The 22,357-nt window shown below is 44.7% G+C and overlaps 1 protein-coding gene across 1 annotated transcript in view; it reads right to left on the bottom strand.

Annotated features, from left to right (window-relative positions):
• Positions 1–22,357, bottom strand: part of SLC6A11 (solute carrier family 6 member 11) — a 134,519-nt gene that overhangs the window by 4,024 nt on the left and 108,138 nt on the right. Inside the window, exons 9-13 of the mRNA XM_049641007.1 lie at positions 11,452–11,564; positions 8,249–8,386; positions 4,192–4,294; positions 3,236–3,336; positions 2,279–2,449 (exon numbers count right to left, since the gene is read on the bottom strand). Coding sequence (XP_049496964.1) covers positions 2,279–2,449; positions 3,236–3,336; positions 4,192–4,294; positions 8,249–8,386; positions 11,452–11,564 — 626 coding nt within the window. The remainder of the gene's footprint in view (positions 1–2,278; positions 2,450–3,235; positions 3,337–4,191; positions 4,295–8,248; positions 8,387–11,451; positions 11,565–22,357) is intronic.

The following is a 22,357-nucleotide window of genomic DNA, read 5'->3' as shown; positions in this document are numbered from 1 at the left end:
GAGCTTTTTTCTGGAGCTTAGGCCCTTCAGTGGGCAGGCAGGCTGGTTGAAGCCGGCTCTGAGCTGCATTTGGGTGTCTGCACACACAACTACTCCCATTTCCCTTTGGCCTTGTCCTGGAGAGAGAAAGGTCAACCCCTGAGATCCCTGTCATGTGGCACTGGGGCAGAGACAGGGGCTGGCAGTGGAGTGTGGCCAGGCTAGCAGATGAAGGAGGCCGCAAAACTCAGGCAATGGGAGCCCAGACTTCAGAGTTTCTGCTCTGTCACTCTGAGGCTGTGTGCTCTTGGACAAGCTGCTTCACTTCTCTGTGCTTCAGCTTTCTCCTCTGCGAAGCGGGGGCAGGAAGAGCCTCCACCGCAGGGGACTACTATGAGAATTCGATGGTGCAGTGTTTGTAAACAGAACAGCGTCTGGCACGTAGCAGTTCCCTAAATGAGTGAGAAAGTGACTCAAACCATCTGATGTGCCAGCAGGTGGGAAAGGAGAGTAAAGAGCCAGCGGATGCTCTGGAGTACCACGGTGTGTTTGTAACTCTGCCTGCCACCAAGGGACCACATATGGTGTGATGCCGCTGACAGGAAGTGTCCCGAGCAGGCAAATCCACAGAGACGGGAGATGTGTGGTGTCTGGGGTGGGAATGGGGAAAACTGTGAAAGGGCATGAGGGGTCTTCTTAGGGTGGTGGACAGGTTTTAAAGCTGACTCCTGGTGATGATTCTCACACACAGCAAGTTACCACAAAAATCACTGAATGGTACACCTGACATGTGAATTTTAGGATATGTAAAACATACTGTAACAAGATTGTTTTTAAAAAACTTGTTTTCCACCATGGAAAGCATTCTGAAGTTTCCTCAAACAGTTAAAAATAGAACCTACCATATGATCCAGCAATTTCACTTCTGGTATTTATCTGAAGGAAAGGAAAATACTAACTTGAAAAGGTATGTATGCCTCCATGATCGCTGCAGCATTATTTACAGCAGCCAGGACATGGAAACAACCTAACTGTCCATCCGTGGATGAATGTATAAAGAAGATGTGGCATGCATATATATGTATGTATGTGTATGTGTATACACACACACATCACACACACACACACACACTGGAATATTACCCAGCCATAGAAAGGGAAATCCTGTTTGTGACAACATGGATGGATGTTGAGGGTATCATGCTAAGTGAGATGAATCAGACGACAAATACCGTATGGCATCACTTATATGTGGAACCTAAAAAACCCCAAAAACTGAAAAACAAACAAAAACCTAACACACAAACAACACCTAACAGAGCTCAAAGATACAGAGAACAGGCTGGTGGTTGCCAGAGGTGGGGGTGGGTGGGGAAATGGGTGAAGGGGGTCCACATGTACAAACTTCATGGAGACGTAATAAAGAAGTCATAGAGACATAATGCACAACATGGTGACTATGGTTGATAATACAGTACTATATATTTGAAAGTTGCTAAGATAATAGATCTTAAAAGTTCTCATCACAAGAAAAACATTTGCAACTGCGGGGTGATAGATGTTAACTAGACTTAACTGTGGTGATCACTTCACAATACATACAAATGTTAGACAATTATGCTGTTACCTAAAACTAATGCTATATGTCAATCATATCTCAATTTAAAAAAATTGGTTTGCTAAGCTTTGGTTGTGTGATGCTCACTTTGGGTTGAACGATTTAACTTCTCCGAGCTTCAGTTTCTCTATCTATTGAATGCAGAAAATGAGGCCAGCACCTGCTTTGCTCTGAGGACTAAAGGAGATACAGCATGTACAGAGTCTGGCACGGTGATGACACGGGATAGGTGTTCCCCCTCCCTTCGCCCCAGGTATGGGGTCCTTCATGAATTAACAGGACAGTAAAAGCTATCACTTGGTCAGTCTCTGTTCCAGGTCCTGGTCTGAGTGCTTTTCCCTGTATGAACTCACCAAGTCCTTACAAAATCCTCTGTAAGTCAGGAACTGCTGTTGTCCCCATTTTACAGATGAGGAAACTCAGAGAACCTGGCCCAACCTCAAGGCCTCATATAGATGACCTGATATAACGGAAACAATGAACACCTGCCAGGGAGGGGCTGGCAGTGGCTTCCCTGAGAGACACACAAGGGCTCATTCTTAACACACTCCCTGCTCAGGTAAGACCCATGGACTTGCTCCTGCTCTTTGGCCCACCCGAGGCAGAGCCAGTCCCCGCATGTGCCTCAGCCCCCCTCAGAGCTGCCCTTGCCAGCCGGCCTCCTGCCCGGGGCTGTCTCACCTCAGGCAGCGTCCCCTCTGTCTTCCACACCTTGATGAAGACCCAGAGTGGGATGCACAGCATGGACGAGAGTGCCATGAGCCAGCCAATTCCGTAGCCCCAGGTGGGGTAGGTATACATGTTGTTGTACTTGAGAGGCTTATACTTGACCAGGAAGAAGATGAAGATGCCCTGTGGAGAGACAGGAGAGGTCCCTGGGGGCCCGGCTGCAGGCCTGTGTGACGGTCTTGGACAGGGGAGGCGCTGCACAGGATCGCCAGCACCGTGGGCACAGGGAAGGGACGCCCACAGGGCCCAGCGCCTCCTCGGGGCTCGGAGCTCCTTCCCCCCCCCCCCCCCAGGAGCCCCATCCACCGCCTCTGCCCAATCAGGGATTTTCATTTTTCCCTAGCTACTTCTTGGCGTTGCTTTCAAAGTTGCCTTTCAAAACCATGATGGTTTGTGAAGATGCTCTGAGATGCTTCACATGCCAAGCACCTGGTAAAGAGCAGCGGGGCTGCAGTTTTTATCAAACATCCATTCACAAAGTCCCCTCCAGGGTCTGGCCTGAGGGGCAGAGGATGAGCTCCAACTTTACCCTCAATTCTGTGGCTTTCTCAGTTAACTGCAAAGCTAAACATTGTCCGTGGTACAATCCTTGGGCCCCACGGAGACAGGCCCCGGACACTTAGCTTGTGGGTATAGAATCCAAGGCTTCGAGAAGGGAGAAGACTTGCTTGTGGCCACCCAGCAAGCTGGTGGCAGAGCTGGGATCCCAAGGAGGCCCCTCCATGGCCGAGCCCAGAAACTGACCCCATGACTCCAACTTAGAAAGCTGTCGGGTGCCGTGGACTCTGAATTCACAGAGGGTTACCCAGGGGGCCATCACCTCCTCAGTTTCAGCCTCGGCCAGGCTTGTGGCGCTAGAGTGGAAAAGCGGGTGGGCGGGCTGGAGGCAGCTTCTGGCAGGGCCCTTACCGCACAGATCCCGGGGGTCACAACCTTCCAGCACCATTTAATGAGCGACAGTGGCCGGTAGCCAATCATGTCTTCGATGTTATCGTAGAAGCGATTGCTTCCTGTCCAGGATAAAACAGACAGCCACACACACATCCCAGAGAATTTTTGTACAAGACTCAGACAGAAGGCTAGAAGTGTTTGCTTTTCCCAGCCCGAGACAGACAAATGATGGCAGGGACCTTATTTACCACTGAACAGCTACCAAGATGTTATGTATGTGAGGTTTCAGAATATACTGCAGTAGGAGGAATTCTGGTCTGATATTGGGAACACCACTGACCTTGGGCAGTGAGGCCCAGGAAACAGTAAAGAGGAAACATTTCTGGGAGCAAAGTAGAAGGTGGTCCCTTTGAGAGGCAGACCCTGGGCCTGGCTGACATGCGTGGGGGCAGGGGCAGGGCTCTGAAGGTGACTGCTTGGCTGGACTGTTAATGAGTAGGGCAGCCCACAGGGGGCCCTGTTCCCAAGCTATGCTCCCAGTGGGGGTGTCCATCACCAATGAGTCCAGATCCTCATCCACTCATAGGATATAGGAGGAAACAGGAGGACCACAAGGCAGCTGCTGACTGAGGGCCAGGCACTGTGCTTGTTGTTTTGCCCACACTATCTCCTACTTGTAGACATGGTGAGGGCTACTCCATTTTACAGATGGGAAAATTGAGGCTCAGGGGCAGAGAAGCAGAGGGCCAAGGTCACAGTGCCTGAGTCTGGAACCCCTCCCTGTGCTGCAGGGGTGTAAGAGTAAGAAACTCTCTCGACAAGTATGAAAGGCCGAGCCCCTGAGGAAAGGAAGAAGAGGTGGACACAGATGGAGACAAGCCACGGAGAACCTGAGCCCTCCCGGGCCCCAGGCGTCCATATGCTGGGCACCACGGCAGGCTGCCGGGGTGTGGGTGGGCCCGGCCTCTACTCACCATACACCCAGCCGATGCAGATACACTCAAAGATGGCCACAAAGAGAAGGCACATCCCGCTGGCAGCATAGGAGTCGAAGAGCTGGAAGATGTACATGCCACCCTGCAGAGCAGGAGGACAGATACATGGACAGAGGGACGCAAACACACATGGGAGAGCAGGGTTGGCCAGCTGGCCTCGGAAAGGCCTCTGCTCTGCCCTGGGGCTACCATCGGCCAGGAGTCACTTCCACCAGGGCAGACTGCTTCTCCCTATCCTCCCCAAATGATATCCCTTCTGCACCTGGGCACCCCATAAGATTCCATCCTCTGGGGGTGCTCAGATTGCAATCGTTTGTCTTGTCTCTGTTCCCCACATGCCAAAGACAACATGGAAAACCAGAGGTGGCCTCAGCCCCTCTCCCTGATGGCTCTAACAGCCTCCCCACAGGTCTCCCTCTCTCTAGACCTTGGGCACATCAGCTTTCACCAGGACCTTTATAACACGCAAATCCAACCATGTGCCTCCACAGCTTAACGTTACCCCTTGGCTTCAGGCAGCCTGACAGTCACAGCTGCCCCCTCACTCGGCCTTGTCTGCCTTCCTACCAGCCGACTTCAACGTGCTTCCCCCTGACAGACCAAGGGATCATCCTGCCTCTGTGCTGTTCCCTTTTGCTTGGTAACTTCTTTCAAAGCTCAGCTCAAATGTCACCTCATCTAGGAAGCCCTCCCTGAAAGCCTCTGTAGCACATTTTCTGGATTCACAGTTTTTAAATCAAGTTTTCCCATCAGCTGCTCTATTAGCTCTGGGCTTCTGCTGGGGAGGCCCCCACACCAGTTTTGTCTCCTGCCAGCGCAGGGCCTGGCTCAAAGTAGGTCCCCGATAGTTGCAAGTTGAATTGTGTGGAGTGAGAGCCCCGTGGGGGAGGGACTCTGAATGGCTTGTCCACAGCTGTGTCCATTTCTGGTCAAGGCCTTGGCACAGACTAGGTGTGCAATCTTTGTGGAATGCAGGATTGGCGTGGGCCAGCTCTGTGGTATATACATCTGTGATGATGGACTTCAGGGAAAGGCCTGGGAGGTATAAGCTCAGGTGGCCAAGGTGATCGAGGAAGGTTCCTAAATAGGAGGGATGGCATCTGGGCTGGGGGAGGCGGGGAGGCCAGCTACAGGTGTGGGAAGGGTTGGGATCCTTACAGAAAATCTTTATAATACGTGACTGCCCTTAGGGGAACACAACCAACAGCAGGAGAAATAAAAGTCGAAAAGGGAAGGAGGGTCTGGTTGGGGGAGGCACTGTGAATGCCAGGACAGGAGGGTAAGAGGCCAGGACAAAGCCTGGACAGCCTCCTGTGTGTCTGCCACAGGGATGTAATTGGAATTAAGCTTCTGGTCTGTGCTCCCACAGCCCCCAGGGCCTCCTCCTACCCTGTGAGACCACACACAGGCTGGGACTATTTCCTCACATCTCTTCAGCTGCATCAGGGGCAACATCTCAGTGCCTACAGGGCCAGACAGGTAACACAAGGGAGAGACGTTGGCCCAGTTGGCAGGAAGTGGTGGGGACTGGTGCTATTTGGCCACACACAAGTCTGGTTGAGTCGCTGGGGGAGGCAGGTCTGAGTGCGGCCACATATGCAGATTTTCTACAAGATGCCAGAAATCCAGGCTTTCCTGAGAAATCTTTCTCTCCTGAATAGTTGGCAACCTCTTCACGTTCTTAAAAACACATTGGGGGTGGAACAAAGGGGATCTCTGGGCCCTATCTGGTCTGGGGCCTACCAACGGTGCCGGATGTGGTGGATATTCAGGTCTGTGAGAGTAAGGAGCCAGCTGGAGGCTCCTCTGCGACCAGCAGTGGGCGTGGCTTTCTGAGTTAAAAGCAGAGACCACGCTCCCAAGGGCTCTCCTGAGCGTCTTCTTCCATGAACACCATACATGCATATGCAGCGCTCTCCAAGCACCAGGCTCTGAGTGAACTGTGTGCCGGGTCTCAGTCTGGTTGGTCCTTGCAGCGTGTGCAATTAATTACGAGGCAGGCACGACTGCTGTCCTCGGTGTTCATGGGGGAAACCAAGGCACAGAGTCATCCGGCTTTAGCCAGTCACTGGGCTGAGGACTCAACCTAGGCCGACTGCCGCACAGCCTGTGCTCTTAACCCTCCACCACACTGCCTTCGTGGAAGACAAGAAATCTGTGGCCTATTTCTTCCCCAGAGCCGAACTTTAAATGTGTATACTTAAGGGAGAGGATCTCGCCAGCAATTACTGTGGAGGCTGGGGCGGACACGGCCCATTTGGCCATCTGAACTTCCTGCTGCGCTCACTCACGGATCTTCCTGCACGGAGGCAGAAGGTCGGCATGTGAAGCCCACGCATCTGCTGATGAATGGTCAGCACCTCCCTGGGGGCTAGGAGGCACCCCTGGGCAGATCCACGCCCTCAGGTTGAAGGGTGGGCAAGCAGGTTCTGGGAGGCCCGGGGCCCCCAGCACGGGAGGTCCAGCAGGGTCCTCTGCCCGCCTGCTCCAGGCCAGTGACATCCACGCCCACAGCCCGGCTTATCTTCTTGCAGCCCAGTCCCCACCAGCCCCCTTTAACTCATCACGTTAACCCCCCAATTTGTACGTAGGTGACAAAAGACTCTACTTTGTGTAATGAATCAGCACTTAATGAAGCCCTGCTCACTGCAGGGCTGGTTTCCCCAGTGGGAAGAGGAGAGATAGAATGCCACACCATTCATTTGCACAAAGCTGATTATCACTTCCATTAATGTGACAATGACTAGGAACACTAATAACACCAGCCACCACGCCCTGAGTGCCTGCCCCCTATGAGGCCCCAAGGGAAGAGAGCCCACTGGCCCGGCAAGGCCAGCTCCTGTTTTCAAGGACCTCAGAGCCTGGTAGGGGAGAGACAGGTGCTTGGAGGGGTCATTCTAAGGTGGGAGAAAGGCTGGGCTGAGACTGGAACAAAGTGCTTGGAGGAAGGAAAGCAGAGGAGGCTTCCAGGAGGCAGCCTCTGAGCTGAGAAGCAGAGGATGCGGAAGATTCCCCAGACTGACCTCAGTATCACCTCAGCCGCTTTGATGGATCTGGAATTCCCTCATCTCTTTCCACGTTTCTTACAAAACCTCTTCTTGTCTCCCAGCAACAGTTTTCTGTGTTTTTTTCTTTTTAAACTAATTTTGTGAGTATGGGGGAAAAGATACCTAATGTCACCACCTCAAGGTACTTGAGAAAGTATTGGACAGGATGGTTGCAGGAGAAACATGGTATTATGAGCCTTTTTTTTTTTTTAATGTTTATTTATTTTTGAGACAGAGAGACAGAGTTGGGGAGGGGCAGAGAAAGAGGAGGACAAAGAATCCAAAGCAGGCTCCAGTCTCTGAGCTGTCAGCACAGAGCCCGACATGGGGCTCAAACCCACAAACCGTGAGATCATGACCTGAGCTGAAGTCTAACGTTTAACCGAGGTGCCCCCCCAGGTGCCCCAAGAGAGTCTTAATTTGAGGGGTTAATGGTGAACCCCTCCTCACCCACAGGCCCAGCAGAGGCAAGAAGAGGGATACATAAGGGGTTCTGGGGCTCAGACACACAGTGCCTGAAGGTGCCATACACCCTCATGTGTGTCGTTCTCAGTGATGTCCCAGAAAAGCCTGCTCTGAATGTTAGTCCAAGAGCAGTACCTGGTTGAAGGGTGCATAGCTAACACTGTCCCTTTCACCCAGAAGTTACAGTGAGAGTGGTCCGGGCATCCAGAGGCTCATGACTACAGATAAACCCAGTATCTCCCTTTCCGAGTTTCACTCCTGTCTGGTAGTGACCACGGTGACCTTTAGCTGAGCCTTCACACGCATAAGACATTATGCTAGGGGCTCAAGGAGAACTTCGAATGATTTGCACAACCCATTACAAAGAGAAGAAACTGAGTCCTAGACCTGTACTAGACCTGCCCAGGGCCAGATGGCCAATTCCAGAGCTGGGCTTTGACCTCAGACCTGCCTAAGCCAGAGCCCAGGCACTTAACCGTCACGTTACCGTGTTCACATTGCTTACTTGCGTCCACATGGCTCACCTCCGTTAGCATCACAAGGCCCAGGAAATAGGAGACGACTGATAGAGCCAGGATGAGCAGCTCCCGCCGGTAGCCCCTCCGAAAGACCTTGGGGTACATGTCCACCACAGCGGTCACGAGGCTTTCCACACACACAAACTGGACGGGGCAGAGAGGATGGTGTCAAGTCCAGGAGAAAGCCGGTTCTCAGTGGCCCTGGCTCTGGACAAGTGCAACACGTCTAACCCCTGGGCTTCTCGCCCGCTGGCCTTACCTTCCTTCCCACACTCACACTGACAGAGGGCCTGAGAATAACAACAATCCCAGCACTTAATAGAACTTCAGCAAGGGCATGGAACAGATGGGGACCCTGAAACTCCGAGAGGGGAAGTAACCTGCCCAAGGTCACTCAGCAAGGAAGCGGCAGAGTCAGGACTTGAACTGGGGTCTCTGACTCCAAAGCTAGTACTCCTTCTCCCCCATATTTCCTATCAGGAGCCTACGTGCTGGGCCCTGTTCGGGGGTCGACTACTTAAGTGAGACACTGTCTGGGAGGCAAGATAGGCGTCTCTGTACCTATCCTGAGAGTGAGTGCTCTGGTAGTGGTAGGCTCTGGTCAGTGTCTGCAGGCAGAGCTTGATTTCCTCATTCTCTAGGACTGTGACAGTTCCCCTGTCCTTTGCTTCTGCTGGGCAAGCACCCCTCTGATGCATGGAGAGCAATCAGAGGTGAGCCAACACCCAGCTCTTGTGTTTGTGCTGTGGGAGACTCTGGGCCCGGCCAGACCGGGCAGGCTCAAGACAACACAACTTGAGCCCCTGTCTGTATCCCACCATGCTGAGACAGGGCCAGACGCACGGTGTCACTTCTATTCCTACTCAACCATCAACACCCAGCCCAAATATCCCAACATACAGTCACCCTCCTCCCTGGGTTCTTCCAGACCATGGGCAGATCTCCTGCATAAGCCTTTTCCTGACTGCTCCTTCTTGCCCCCAACTTGGGCAGAACAGACCTTTCCTCTCCTCTACCCCAGCCCCCCCACCTCTGCTTCACCTCATGGGTCCCGTGCTTGCTTATATCTGTCCCCTTACAAGGTGGGACCCTGGATTTTCATCTCTTTCCAGTGGCACAGGGGAAAGGCCTCAGAAAAGGATGATAAATTCATAATAATAATAAATAATGGCAAATGCATGGTACTTATGGTGAGCCAGGTTCTATTCTAAGCATTTAACAGATACTAATTTATTTAATCTTTATGCTACTATTATTATCCCTGTTTCATAAGTGAGGATGTGTAAGCATAGGGGGTAGGCCACCTGCCTGAGGTCACAGAGGTATTCAGTGATACAGCCTGGGTAGGAAGCAGGCAATCTTGTTCTACAGACTGGGCTTTAACCACTGTGCTGGACTGCCAAGAGGGAGGGCAGCAAAAAGAGTAAATAATTCTTTTACTGGTCACCATGTTGAGATACCCCCTTCCCTGGGGCCATTTCTTGGCCCCCTATCCTCTCTACTTTTCGTTTCTATCCCCTCAGAAAAGGTATTTCCAACTTCACTGTGCAGGGGACTGAAGCACAGAGAGGTGAAGTGACTAGCCCAAGGAACACAGCTAGTGAAAGTCATGGAGCTGGGACTCACACCCAGCGCTGTTTGACCCCAAAGCCCAGGCTCCTAGCCTCCAGGCTACCCTGTCTCTACAGTAAGGCTGGCTGCACTCATCCTTTCTCCGGGGTCCCCAGGGAAGGAAGGAGATGCAATTCAGGGAAGGCTGTTTATCCAGGACCCAAACTGAAGAGACATCAGAGCATGCGGTAGCTAAGAGGCACAAAAACCTGGGTGCATGTCCCAGCTGGTCACACGGCCTCAGTTTCTTCATCTGAAAAATGGGGATGACACAAGGGCCCTTGGTCCATGTGGTTATTGTGACAAAGAACAGAGGATGTGGTCCCAGCATAGCACAGCACACACGGGGGTGAGCAGATCACCACCTGCCCGCTGGGCCCCCGGGTCTCCCTTGCTAGCACAGTGTCTCAGCCCAAGTGCTGGCTCCGCTCAACACCCCCAGGGACTCACAGAGCTGAGGCCCCCGTCCCCCACCTCCCACTGCAAGACAGTCACTGTCATGCACAAGCTGCCAATCCCTCCCGAGGCCTCGGCCCTCAACAATAGAAGGGAAGATTATCAGCAGGAACACCTGGTGCTTCAGCAGCTCAGCTTTGCAGTTTCTGAGAAATCATCCGGGGGGGGGGGGGGAGATCGGACTTGGCCGGGTTGACAGACACACCGGCCATGAGGTCTGGGTGCTAAGTGACTTGCACAAGGTCATGGGTGGGGCATAGCACCTTGCCGCAGAGGCTGACAGCACAGCCAGCCTTGGGTAGAAGATGTTCACTGGGGCTCACAGGAAAGCCCGCTGTGCTGGAACAGCAGGCAAAAGGGTGGATTTCGTCGAGTGGAGAGTGACTGGAGGCCATGGGGGTCTGGCTGGAAAGCCGAGGAGAGGACTGGAGGAGGGCTAGGAGTGCAGGCTGGGGTGAGTTTTACAGGGTGAGATTAAATGCATGCCTTTGTGAGGAGAAAACGGAAAACGTGCACAGATAAATTGCTAGTTCTAACTATACACCCTTCACTGAGGAAGGCAGGCTGCCAAGTGCAGGGTGGGTGGGGGGAGCCCTATTAGCAACAATGAGAAGAGAGCAGACGGGTGGGATGTGGGGTGAGTGGGAGCTGGCGGTGGTACTGAGGACCCTTGTGGCATCCTGGAATGCCTTGGGGGGGCCGTAACACCGAGAAGAAGGAAGGAAGAAGGTACTTTTCTGTGTTCCTGTGTCCCCCACGATTTGACTGGGACAGAGCCCTCAGATATGCCATTAACTATAAGCCTCTCTCTGAGAATTTCTTCCCGCTTGCTAAGTGGTGCTACTAGGCAGAAATATTTTCACCAAATGGAAGTATTTAACAATTTAAAAAAATTTTTGTATTGGGAGTTGGGAATTCTGGACAAGAGAAAGTATGTTTGGGAAGACGTGGAGGGACCCATACAGGTGCATCTGGGGGTGACCGAGGAGACTGCCTGGAAGGGGGTGCTGAGAGGAGACCACATGGGGACAGCAAGCAGGGCCCTGACAAGCAGTACCCAGAGGTGGCAATCAGGCCCCTGAGCTGCTCCCAAGTGCAGTGTCTGGCCTCCCTGCCCTCCCAGCCTGGGTTCTCCCCCTTACCTGGCTGTCCAGGCCCAAGAATATCAGCATCATGAAGAACAAGGCAGCCCACAGTGGGGAGAGAGGCATCATGGTGACAGCCTTGGGGTAAGCAATAAAGGCAAGGCCGGGGCCTAGAGAGGAAGGAGAGAGAGAAAGGTGCTGGGTGGAGCTTGGTCCCTCATTCAGTTGTTATTTGAATCCATCATATATTGAGTGCCCCCTTTGTGCTGGGTACTATGCCTCATTCTCCCTCAAATCAGGTAAATTTCCCAGCCACCCTCCTAAGCTGTTGGTACTATTTTGATGCCCATTGCAGGGATGAGCAAGCTGAGGCATAGAAAGGTACGCAAGGGTCAGCAGGGGTCAGGATTCAAACCCAGGTTGGTCTGACACACAGACTTTCCCCTGCATAGACCTGTCTCTACTGTTCTCACTGGGGCAGACGTGGGGATGGTGGCTTATTAAAATGCGGGTTCTCAGGCCCACCTCACAGATTCTAATTGGGTCAGTCTAGGGTGGGGCAAGGACCAGGCACCAGGTGATTCCAAATGGGTAGCAGGAATAGCTTACCCCAGGCTGCCCCTTCCTTTGCTTCTTCCCTTCATTTCCTGTGTCTATACTCACTTATTTTGGCTGCTCCAAATAAAGAGCTTGGTTAGCATGTCCTGAGGATGAATTTTATTAATATCGAGGGAGAGATACCTGATATTCTAGCCCTGTAGCACAGTGGTCAAGGGCACAGGTTCTACAGGCAGACGGCCTGGGTTCAAATGCTTATTCTTTATTGTGATCTGTATCTGTCTCCTCAGCTGAAAAATGGGGATGATAAAGTCCTACCTAACGAAATGGTTTTGAAAATTCAATAAGATGATGCAGAATATGGAAAGCACTTAAAATAAATACTCAGTAAACATTAACTGATTATATTTGTTCTTAAAAGCAACATTATTAAAGTCTAATTTACCTATAATAAGCACTCATTTTAATTGTACAACTTCAGTGAGTTGTGAAGTGTATATACCCAGATAACTGCATTCAAGATGGCGAACATTTCTATTGCCCCATTGGGCCCCTCTGTGGTCTCTCTATCCCCATTCTCTGTCTTAGCTCCAGGCAACCATTGATCTGATTTTTTTTCCACCTTATATTAGCTTTGCCCATCCTATTTAGGAGTGGAATTGCTGGGTCATATGGTAACATATCTTTAACTTTCTAAGAAATGCCAAACAGATTTCCAAAGTAGCTGTCATTTTATATTTCTACCAGTAATATTGGAGGGTTCCAGTGGCTCCACAACCTTAGCAACACCTGATGTTATCAGATGTGGAGTATCTTCACGTAGCTTTGTTGTCTGCTCAAACGCCTTCTTTTGTGAAGTCCTTGAGTTGTGAGAATTCCTGATATATTTGGGATATAAATCCTTTATCAGAGAAGTATGATTAATATTTCCTCCTACTCTGTGGCTTGCCTTGTCATTTTCTTAATGGTATCTTGTGAAGAACAGAAGTTTAAAAATTTCCACTTGTTTGTTGCTAGCATATTAAAAATACAATAGGTTTTTGTTTATTGTCCTTTTATCCCATGGCAATACTAAGTTCACTTATTAATTTTTGTGTGTGACTTTCTTACAATTTTCTATGTGGTCAATCATGCTGTTTATGAGCAAATACAATTTTGATCCTTCCTTTCCAATCTTAATTATTTTTATTTATTTTTCTTGCTTTATTGCACTGTCTAGAAATTCTAGTACCATATGGCATAAAAGCAGAAACAGCATACAGCCTTGCTTTATTTCTGATTTTAGGGGCAAGCATTCAATATTTAATGGCTAGGAAATTAACATTTGTGCAATAACCACAGACCTTTTTTTTTTTTTATCTACCAGTTTTTCTCATGTCCTTTTTTCCTATTCTAGTATCTAATTCAGGATTCCACACCATACTTCATGATTGTATTTCTTTACTCTCCTCCAAATTTGCAATAGTTTCCCAATCTTCTCTTTCATGACCTTGACATTTCAACGAGTACCGGTTATTCTTTTGTGGAATGTTCCTCTGTATGGGTTTGTCTGATGTTTTCTCATTATTAAACAGAGGTTATACAATTTTTTTAAGGTTATACATTTTTTTTTTTTTTTGGCAAGAACATCACAGAAGTGATGCTGTGTCCTTCTCAGTGCATCAAGTTAAAGGGGCACATGATATCTGTAAACTTTAGTACTGGTAATGTTTACCCTGATTACTTGGTTAGGTTGGTGAATGCCAGTTTTCTCCAGTGTAAAGTTACTGTGTTTCCCTTTATAACTGATAAATATCTTGGTGAGGATACTTTGAGATTATGAAACTATCCTGTTTCAAGTAGAACTTTTACCCACTGATTTTAGTATCCATTGGTAGATCTTGCAACAATAACTCCTTTGAGGTTTGCCTAGTGGGTTTTTTCTTCATTCCTTCTACATTTAATAATTAGAATTCTTCTGTAAGAAAAACTGTTCCTTCACACTCATTTATTCAATTTTTATTTATATCAATGTGGACTCCCGGGTATTCAGTTTATTCTACAGATTACAATCCAATACTATCATTATTAGCTTCTTCAGTTTGGTTCCTGTGTCTTTATGATATGCCTCCGTCCTTTTTCTGAGTACTTCCTTACTTTCTGGCACTACTAAATGTTTCAGCTTATCATGTCTTGCTCCAGCACTAGAATCAACTGTTTCTCCAAAAAGCCTGAGTTCCTTTAATTGAAAAATGGTGTTCAGAAATCAAGATCTGGCTTCTGGGTATGTTCGTTGCTACTGGAACATCATTTCTTGCAGGCCCTCTCAGCACACAAAGCTAGGAGACATATGTATGTCTATCTACACATACACACACACATATGTTTGTATATCTAACTGCATATATTTTAAACCCACAAGTCCATCCTGATACCCCCAATTATAATACAGATCACTATAGCTTCTCCATATTCTTTATGTGTAACTTCTTCCTCAGTGAAAATTCTGTCACTAATGATCCCTATTGACTTGTTTGTTCAGTCCCCACATACACGTACAATAGTTACAGAATTGCAAACCCGCACTCCTGTACTAACAAGAGAACAGTACAGTGATTTTTGTTTTTAGCCTTATAGTGTCCAGTCAAAATACTGTGTCCAGAAATTTACTTAGATTTGGTCTTTTCTCTCCCATTCTCTTCAGTATGGTTACATTTTTTTAATTTGTAATGCAGTTAGGTTCATTTTTTACTGTTTGTATTCCATTTTAATTCCACTCAAAAAAAGGAACTGTTTATTTTGGGTGCTATGTGAAATGTTACTGTGGTTCTCTAAGAGTCAGAACTAATAGAAATATACTAAGAAGTATTTTTTCCTTTTCATCTTTACTTAATTCCACCCTTCTTTCTATTCCTTGTCCACTCATGCCCTATAGGTAACCATTCTCTTCATTTTTTAGTTTATCCTTTCCATATTTCTTTTGCACAAACGAGCAGACATACTTTCTTACATCTCCTTCTTTCTTATACAATGGGTAGGTATATTTGCTTTTTAAACTTACACACACATTTATCCTTTAAAAATACTCATAAATTTCCATTTACTTGATTATTTTTATATTGTGAATGACTGTTGTATTTTTTCAGAGACTTTTTTAGTACATATGAAGATAATTTTATAATTTATTTCATTTGGGCTATTAATAGGATGTATGATATTACTGGATTTCCTAGCACTACACCAACCTTGCATTATTCCTGGAGTAAATCCTACTTGGATTACCTTCTTTTTAAAAATTTTTTTTAATTATTATTTTTGAGAGAAAGAAAGACAGAGAGCGAACAAGCAGGGAAGGGGCAGAGAGAGAGGGAGCCACAGAATCGGAAGCAGGCTCCAGGCTCTGAGCTCTTAGGACAGAGCCCGATGCAGGGCTCGACCTCACAAACTGCGAGATCATGATCTGAGCTGTAGTCGGCTACCCAACCGACTGAGCCACCCAGGCGCCCCCCGCTTTATTTATTTTTTTTTTTACATTTTTTTATTGTTTAGGTATATTACCTTTTTTAATGTGATTTTGGATTCTAATGGTTTGGATTTGGATTTGCTAATATTGTATTTACTATTTTTACATCACTATGCATGAGTGATATTTTGTTTCTTTGCATTGTCTATTTGGTGTAGGTATCAATGTTACTCATGCTTCATATAAATGTTCCTTTCCTTTCCCTCTGGAATAATTTATAGAGCACTGGGATTATCTGGTGCTTGAAGTTTTTGTTGTTGTTGTGTTTATTTATTTATTTAGAGACAGAGAGGGAGGGGGGAGTGTGAGTGGGGGAGGGGAAGAAAGGAAGGGAGAGAGAGAGAACTCCAAGCAGTCCCTGCACTGTCAGCACAGAGCCTTACATGGGGCTTGATCTCATGAACTGTGAGATCATGACCTGAACCAAAATCAACAGTCGGACACTTAACCAACTGAGCCAACCAGGTGCCCTGGATACTTGAAGGTTTGATAGAATTATCTGAGAAGCCATCTGGGCCTAGTGTTGCTTTTTGTTTTGTTTTGTTTTGTTTTGTTTTGTTGGTAGGGTAGTTACTCAATAACTTTTTTTCCTTCTATGGAAATTGGCTTAGGTTTTCTAAATCAAATGTGGTCAACTGTGGCAATCTGTTTTTTCCCAGGAAAATATTCATTTTATCTAATTTTTCAAATTTATGTGTTGAGAAGACTACAAAGCAGGCTCTTGTGATTTTTTTTTTTAATTTTTAAATTTTATTTAAATCCAAGTTAGTTAACATATAGTGTAATAATGATTTCAGGAGTAGAATTTAGTGATTCATCACTTACATATAGGGCTCATCCCAACAAGTGCCTTCCTTAATGTCCATCACCCATTTAGCCCATCCCCCCCCCACACACACCTCTCCTCCAGCAACTCAAATGTGTTCTCTGTATTGAAGAGTCCCCTTATGGTTTACCTCCCTCTCTCTTTTTACCTTATTTTTCCTTTCTTTCCCCTATGTTCATCTGTTTTGCTTCTTAAATTCCACCAATGAGTGAAATCATATATTTATCTTTCTCTGACTTATTTTGCTTACCATATAAATGTCTTCCACTTCAATGGTTATTTCCCCTTTATCATTTCTTATTTCGCTCTTGGTAAGTTCTTTTATTCTTGGCCGTTTGGTAACTTGTATATTTTAAAAAACCCAGAATTTTAATTAGATCTACTGTTTGTAATTATCTATCTATAATTATTTCACTCCTTCCTGCTTTTATCTTTATTATTTCCTTTCCTGTGCTTTCTTTTAGTTCACTTTGCTGTTGTTCTTCTTAATGTAATTAATTTTCATTCTTTCACTTTTATCGATGTGTTTTTAGTATAGTTTTCTCTTATTATCAGTTTATTTCTATCTGTGTCTCCTTGTACCTCCTGCAGTTTTGCTTCATAAAGGTTATTGCTGTATTATTTGGTGCATATATTTTTATGTGTGCTGTATCTTTATTATGAATTATAGTTTTTACCATTTAAAAAATGTCCTTTGTAATGCTTAGTGCTTTGGGGCTTGAATTCTACTTTCCCTGATATTGCTGTCATTGTCTATTCCCTTATTTTTAGCTTTTATGAATCACTTTGTTTTAGGTGTATCTCTTATATACAGCATGTATATATCTCTTATATACAGCATATATATAGGTCATGTTTTGTGAGCCAAATTGAAAATCTTTTTCTTTTCTTTTTTAATGTTTATTTTTTTGAGAGAGAGAGAGAGAGAGAGAGAGAGAGGGAGAGAGAGAAGGGAGGGGCAGAAAAAGAGGGAGAGACACAGAATCCAAAGCAGGCTCCAGGCTCCAAGCTGTCAGCACAGAGCCCAAAATGGGGCTTGAACCCACAAGCTGTGATAGCATGACCTGAGCCAAAGTCAGACGCCTAACTGACTGAGCCACCCAGGTGCCCCGAAAGTCTTTTTCTTTTAATGAATGGATGAATTAAGGCCACTCACATTTATTGATATGATCAGTCTTAATTTTGACAAAATACTTGGTGGTTATGTGTATTTTTAAATATTTGTTATGTTTCTCTAGGAGTCATGTATTCTTTGTTCTTTTATTTATAAATGTTTTTTGGTATTTAGGAAGGTTTATGTTTTTGTTCTAGTGGTTATCTTTATACTTATTACATCTTTTAAAAATGGCCTTAGACCCTTATAATTTTATTTAAACCTTTACTGCCTGGTTTTCCAGGTCTGCCCCCACCCCACCCCACCCCCCATATCATTTGACACCATTTATGGTCTACACAACGAGCTTTTCTGTTTTCCTTTTGCCTTCTCTCTCCATCTTTTAGGTTGATGATTTCAACTCTGTTAACAGTACACAGCATATTTCTATATTACTCATCTATCTTCTTCCCTACCTTCGTTTTGGTCTTAGATGTGTACTTACATATTTTTGAATGCTTACCATCAGTCTTTTTTCTAAGTTTTCCTAGTTATTCCTGGGTTGGATGAAGCTCACCCCATAGTAGATTCCTCCAAAGGACTTATGAGTGTAGAAGTCTCAAAGTTCTGCTTAATATGGTTTTCCTATAACCTCGACATTTTCCATAGCCTTGATTCACACTTCTTTTTGTAAATTAAAAAAAAAAAAAAAAGATACTGCTTCATAGTTGCCTTTCTTTGTATGTTGGTTTTGAAAACTATGATACCAGTCTAAGTCTTTTGCCCTTTTAAGTTACTTAATCTTTTTTGCCTGGAAGCCTTGAGGATTTTATCTTTATCTTTGAAAGCTAATATCTTTACCAGAATGTCTTGGAGTTGATCAACCTGGGTTAATTTTCATTAGTACCTGAGAAGTCCTTTCAATGTGTAGATTGAGCTCTTTTTCTGTTTCTGAAGAGTCTTCTTGGATTATAGTTTTAAATATTATCTCTGTTCCATTGTTTTATTTTTCTTCTTCAGGGACCCTATAATGTGAATATCTTCTTCTCTGCTGGTCTTCCATTTCTAGTTTTTGGTGGGATCGTTTTTACTTCTTTATGTCATTTTCATTCATCTGGTTGTTTTCCTTCCTTTTTAAAATGTCCCTTTATTCGCCTGAGTGGCTCAGTCGGTTAAGCATCTGACTTCAGCTCAGGTCATGATCTCGCGGTTTGTGAGTTTGAGCCCCGCGTCAGGTTCTGTGCTGGTGGCTCGGAGCCTGGAGCCTGCTTCGGATTCTGTGTCTCCCACCCTCTCTGCCCGTCGCCCACTCACACTTTGTCTCTGTCTCTCTCTCTCAAAAATAAATAAACATTTAAAAAATTTTAATAAAAAATAATAAAATGCCCCTTTATTGAGACCATTCTCCAGTGGACATTTGTAATTTATTCTTCATTTCTGAGATAACTTGGCCTTATCTTTTTTCTCATTTCTTCCCCCCTGAGTTCAATTAACTTTCTCTTCATTCATTCCTGTGCCCTCTTCTCCTATCTGGTAGTTTTAAAATTCCAGGTTCAAGGTTTTTGTTTGTTTTTCTCACATCCTCAGATGCTTCTTTGGATATATTTAATTCTGTCTGGAGTGTTGACTTACAATTTTCCTCTATGTCATGGTTGGTTTCATGGTCATTGATATGTGGGGAGTTTCTATTCCTGACTTTCTGCAGTAGCTCTGTATGGACTTGACTTTTCTCATGTTCATGTTTGTGGGTATTTTATAATATTCCCAACTTAATAGTGCCCTCTTTTGTCAGTATGGCAAAGTCCAGGTACTTTAGCAGCTTTTTGTTTTGAGGGTGGGGAAGGGTGATCTCCCCTTCCCACACCCTGATTTAATGGTTCTCTTTGGTTTTTCAGGACTTTATTTTATCTCCTTTTTTTGGTTTTCCCTTCACCATCGAATCGTCAAAGGGTGCTTCTCCTTTTCTTTTTGCCTTTTTCTCTCCCAGAAGTTCTGTGTTTCAAGTGGTGTCTCCTTTAAATTGTCCTGGTTCCTTTAAATGGCCCCTGTTCCTTGAATTACACATTGAATCCCTTCTCTGTTGTCCCTGCTCAGGGATCTGTCTGGATCTTTTCCAGGTTTTTCAGACTTACAGTGAATTTAATCTTTCTGGGGATTGCTCCAAATCACTCTTAAGTCCCTTCACCAGCCTGTCTTCTGTTTCCCCCATAGTTTTTCTCAGTTTGCTTTTGTTCATCACAAAGCCTTACCAGCTGTGAGGGTGCAGGTGGTAGGAGAAGGGATTATGCACTGAGATTGGTATTTTTTCTTTTTGTTACGGTTATCTGTAGCTTTAATATTTTCTGTCTTTGAGTTATGCAGGGGCATGGTTTTGTATAAAATATATTTTCCCTTCTTGTTTTTTTTTCTTGTTCAGGAAGGAAATTAGGATACAAGTAGCTATACAGCTCTCATAGTCCTCAGATATTCAGAGGTCTAACATACTCTAATTTTTAAAAGACCCATGTAAGATTGATATTATTTTTTTCTTACATGTTCAGTAGATTTCACCAGTGAAACCATCAGGGCTTCAAGTTTTCTTGGTAGAAAGGTTTTTGATATGAATCCAATGTCTTTTAAAAAGTATAGAGCTATTCAGTGTTTCTATTTCTTCTTGAGTCATTTTGAGTAAATTATATTTTTAAAGGAATTTTCCATTTAATCTACATTATCAAATATATTAGCTTGAAGTTGTTCATAATATTTCCTATTCTCATTTTTAATGTCTGTAGAACTTCATCCCTCTTCTTTCATTCCTGATATTAGTAATTTGTGTTTTCTCTCATTTTTTTTCCTTGATTAGTCTTACTAGGGGATTATAAATTTTGTTGTTTAATACCAAATTTGGCTTTGGAATTTTATTGTGGGTATGTCTTCCCTTTATTATTTCTTTGTTTATACTTACTTTGGTTTTAATTTATACTTCTTTTTTTCAGCTTCTTCAGATAGAAACTTTAATTTTTTACTTTAAATCCTTCTTTCTAATTAGGCTTTAAAGTTATAAATTTCCCTGTAAGTACTTTAACTGTATCCCACAAGTTTTGATATGTTTTCACTACCATTCAGTTTGAAATACTGTCTTCTTTGGCTCATGGGAAATTTAGAAACATGTTGCTTAATTTACACATACTTAAGGATTTTCTAGGTATATTTTCATTATGGATTCATAATTCAGTGGTAGTCAGAGAATATACCTTGTAATTTCAATCTTTTGAAACCTATTGAGATTTAATTTATGGCCCAATTTATATCCTATCTTGGTGAATATTTCATGTTCATTTGAAAAGAACTGTACTTTGCAGTTGTTCCTTGCAGTGTTTTATAAATGTCAATTAAGATAAGTTGTTTGACAGTATTCAGATCTCTATGTCTTTATTAATATTTTGTATAGTTGTTTTAACATTAATGAACAAGGGGTGTTAAAATCTCCCACTGATTGTGAGTTTGTCTATTTTTACTTTTAGTTTGTCAGTTTTTGCTTCATGTATTGTATTTTTAAAAGTTTATTTATTTATTTTGAGAGATGGGGAGGGGGGCACAAAGAAAGGGAGAATCCCAGGCAGGGATTCTCCATGTCAGCATGGAGCCTGATGCAGGGTGCAGACCCACGAACTGTGAGATCATGACCTGAGCCAAAATCAAGAATCATACACTCAACCAACTGAGCCACCCAGGCACCACTGCTTCATGTTTTTAAAATCCCTGGCATTAAGTACCAACACATTAAGGATTAGCTATCTTATAAATGAACTGCTCCTTTTATAAACATTATGAAGTGTGCTCCCCATTATCTCTAGTAATACTCTTTGACTTGAAGTCTACTCTAATATTAATATAGCAAAGCCACTTTTCTTATGTTTGTTGTTTACATGGTATTATCTTTTCACTTTGTGTTACACATTATCTGTGTCTTTAAATTTAAAGCATCTCTTGTCGAAAGCTTATAGTTGAGTCTTGCTCTTTTACTCAGTCTGATAATCTCTGCCTTTTACTTGGAGTATTTGGCTCATTTGCACTTAATATAATTATTGATATAGTTGGGTGTAATTTTACCATTTCATATTTGTTTTACTTTTGTCCCTTCTGAATTTTGTAGGTTTTGTTTTTTTGTTTACTCTGTTGTGTTTTTATTGCCTTCTTTTGGGCTGATCAATATTTTGAAATGCCCAATTGTATTTCATCTAAGCTTTGTAGCTCTACCTCCTATTATTATTTTCTAAGCAGTTAGCCAACAATATGCACCCATAACTCATTAAAGTCTATCTGGAGTTAGCAACATATTACTTAATCCTGCCACCACACATCTGACTCTTTCCACTTCTGATGATCATTCTGACATTTTCTGTCTCAAAATAGAATTCAGGACTTAACCACATCAATAATTATGAAATGAAAAGAGACAGATACTCCAATTAAAAGACATAGATAATCAGACTGAATAAAAAAGCAAGACCCAATTATAAGCTGTCTAAAATCTCAACCTCCAGGAGAGGGTATCTTACAGAAAGTATCACAGAAACAGACCAAGGGACATGTGGGTAAGGGCTTGGGATCATAGCATGACAAAATCTGAGTCCTGTGAGAAGTATATGTTGCCTTTCTGGCTCAGTTTCCAGGTATTCTGGGACATCCCATTGAGCATTCTGCCATCTAATTAGGTATTTTCCAAAAATCACGCATCAGAAAGCAAGCCCAGGTCCTTCCGAGCAAGGTGAGGTGGCTACACACTCACTTAAAACTTGCAATTTCTCCATATGGCAGATGTTCCCAAGGAGAATCTTAGCCTGACCCATATGCCCAACCAAGGGAACAGAGCAGATTTACCGGCTGGATACCAGGAGCAACACAGGAAGGTGAGCCAGAAAAGGCTAGAGCCAGGTTGTAACACCTATGAGCTATGTGACCTTGGGTGAACCACTTGAGGCTCTGAGGTACGGGGTCCATA

Source organism: Panthera uncia, chromosome A2 (assembly GCF_023721935.1).
Source record: "Panthera uncia isolate 11264 chromosome A2, Puncia_PCG_1.0, whole genome shotgun sequence".
NCBI classification, from domain to species: Eukaryota; Metazoa; Chordata; class Mammalia; order Carnivora; family Felidae; genus Panthera; species Panthera uncia.
This window is presented reverse-complemented; position numbering and strand designations above follow the sequence as displayed.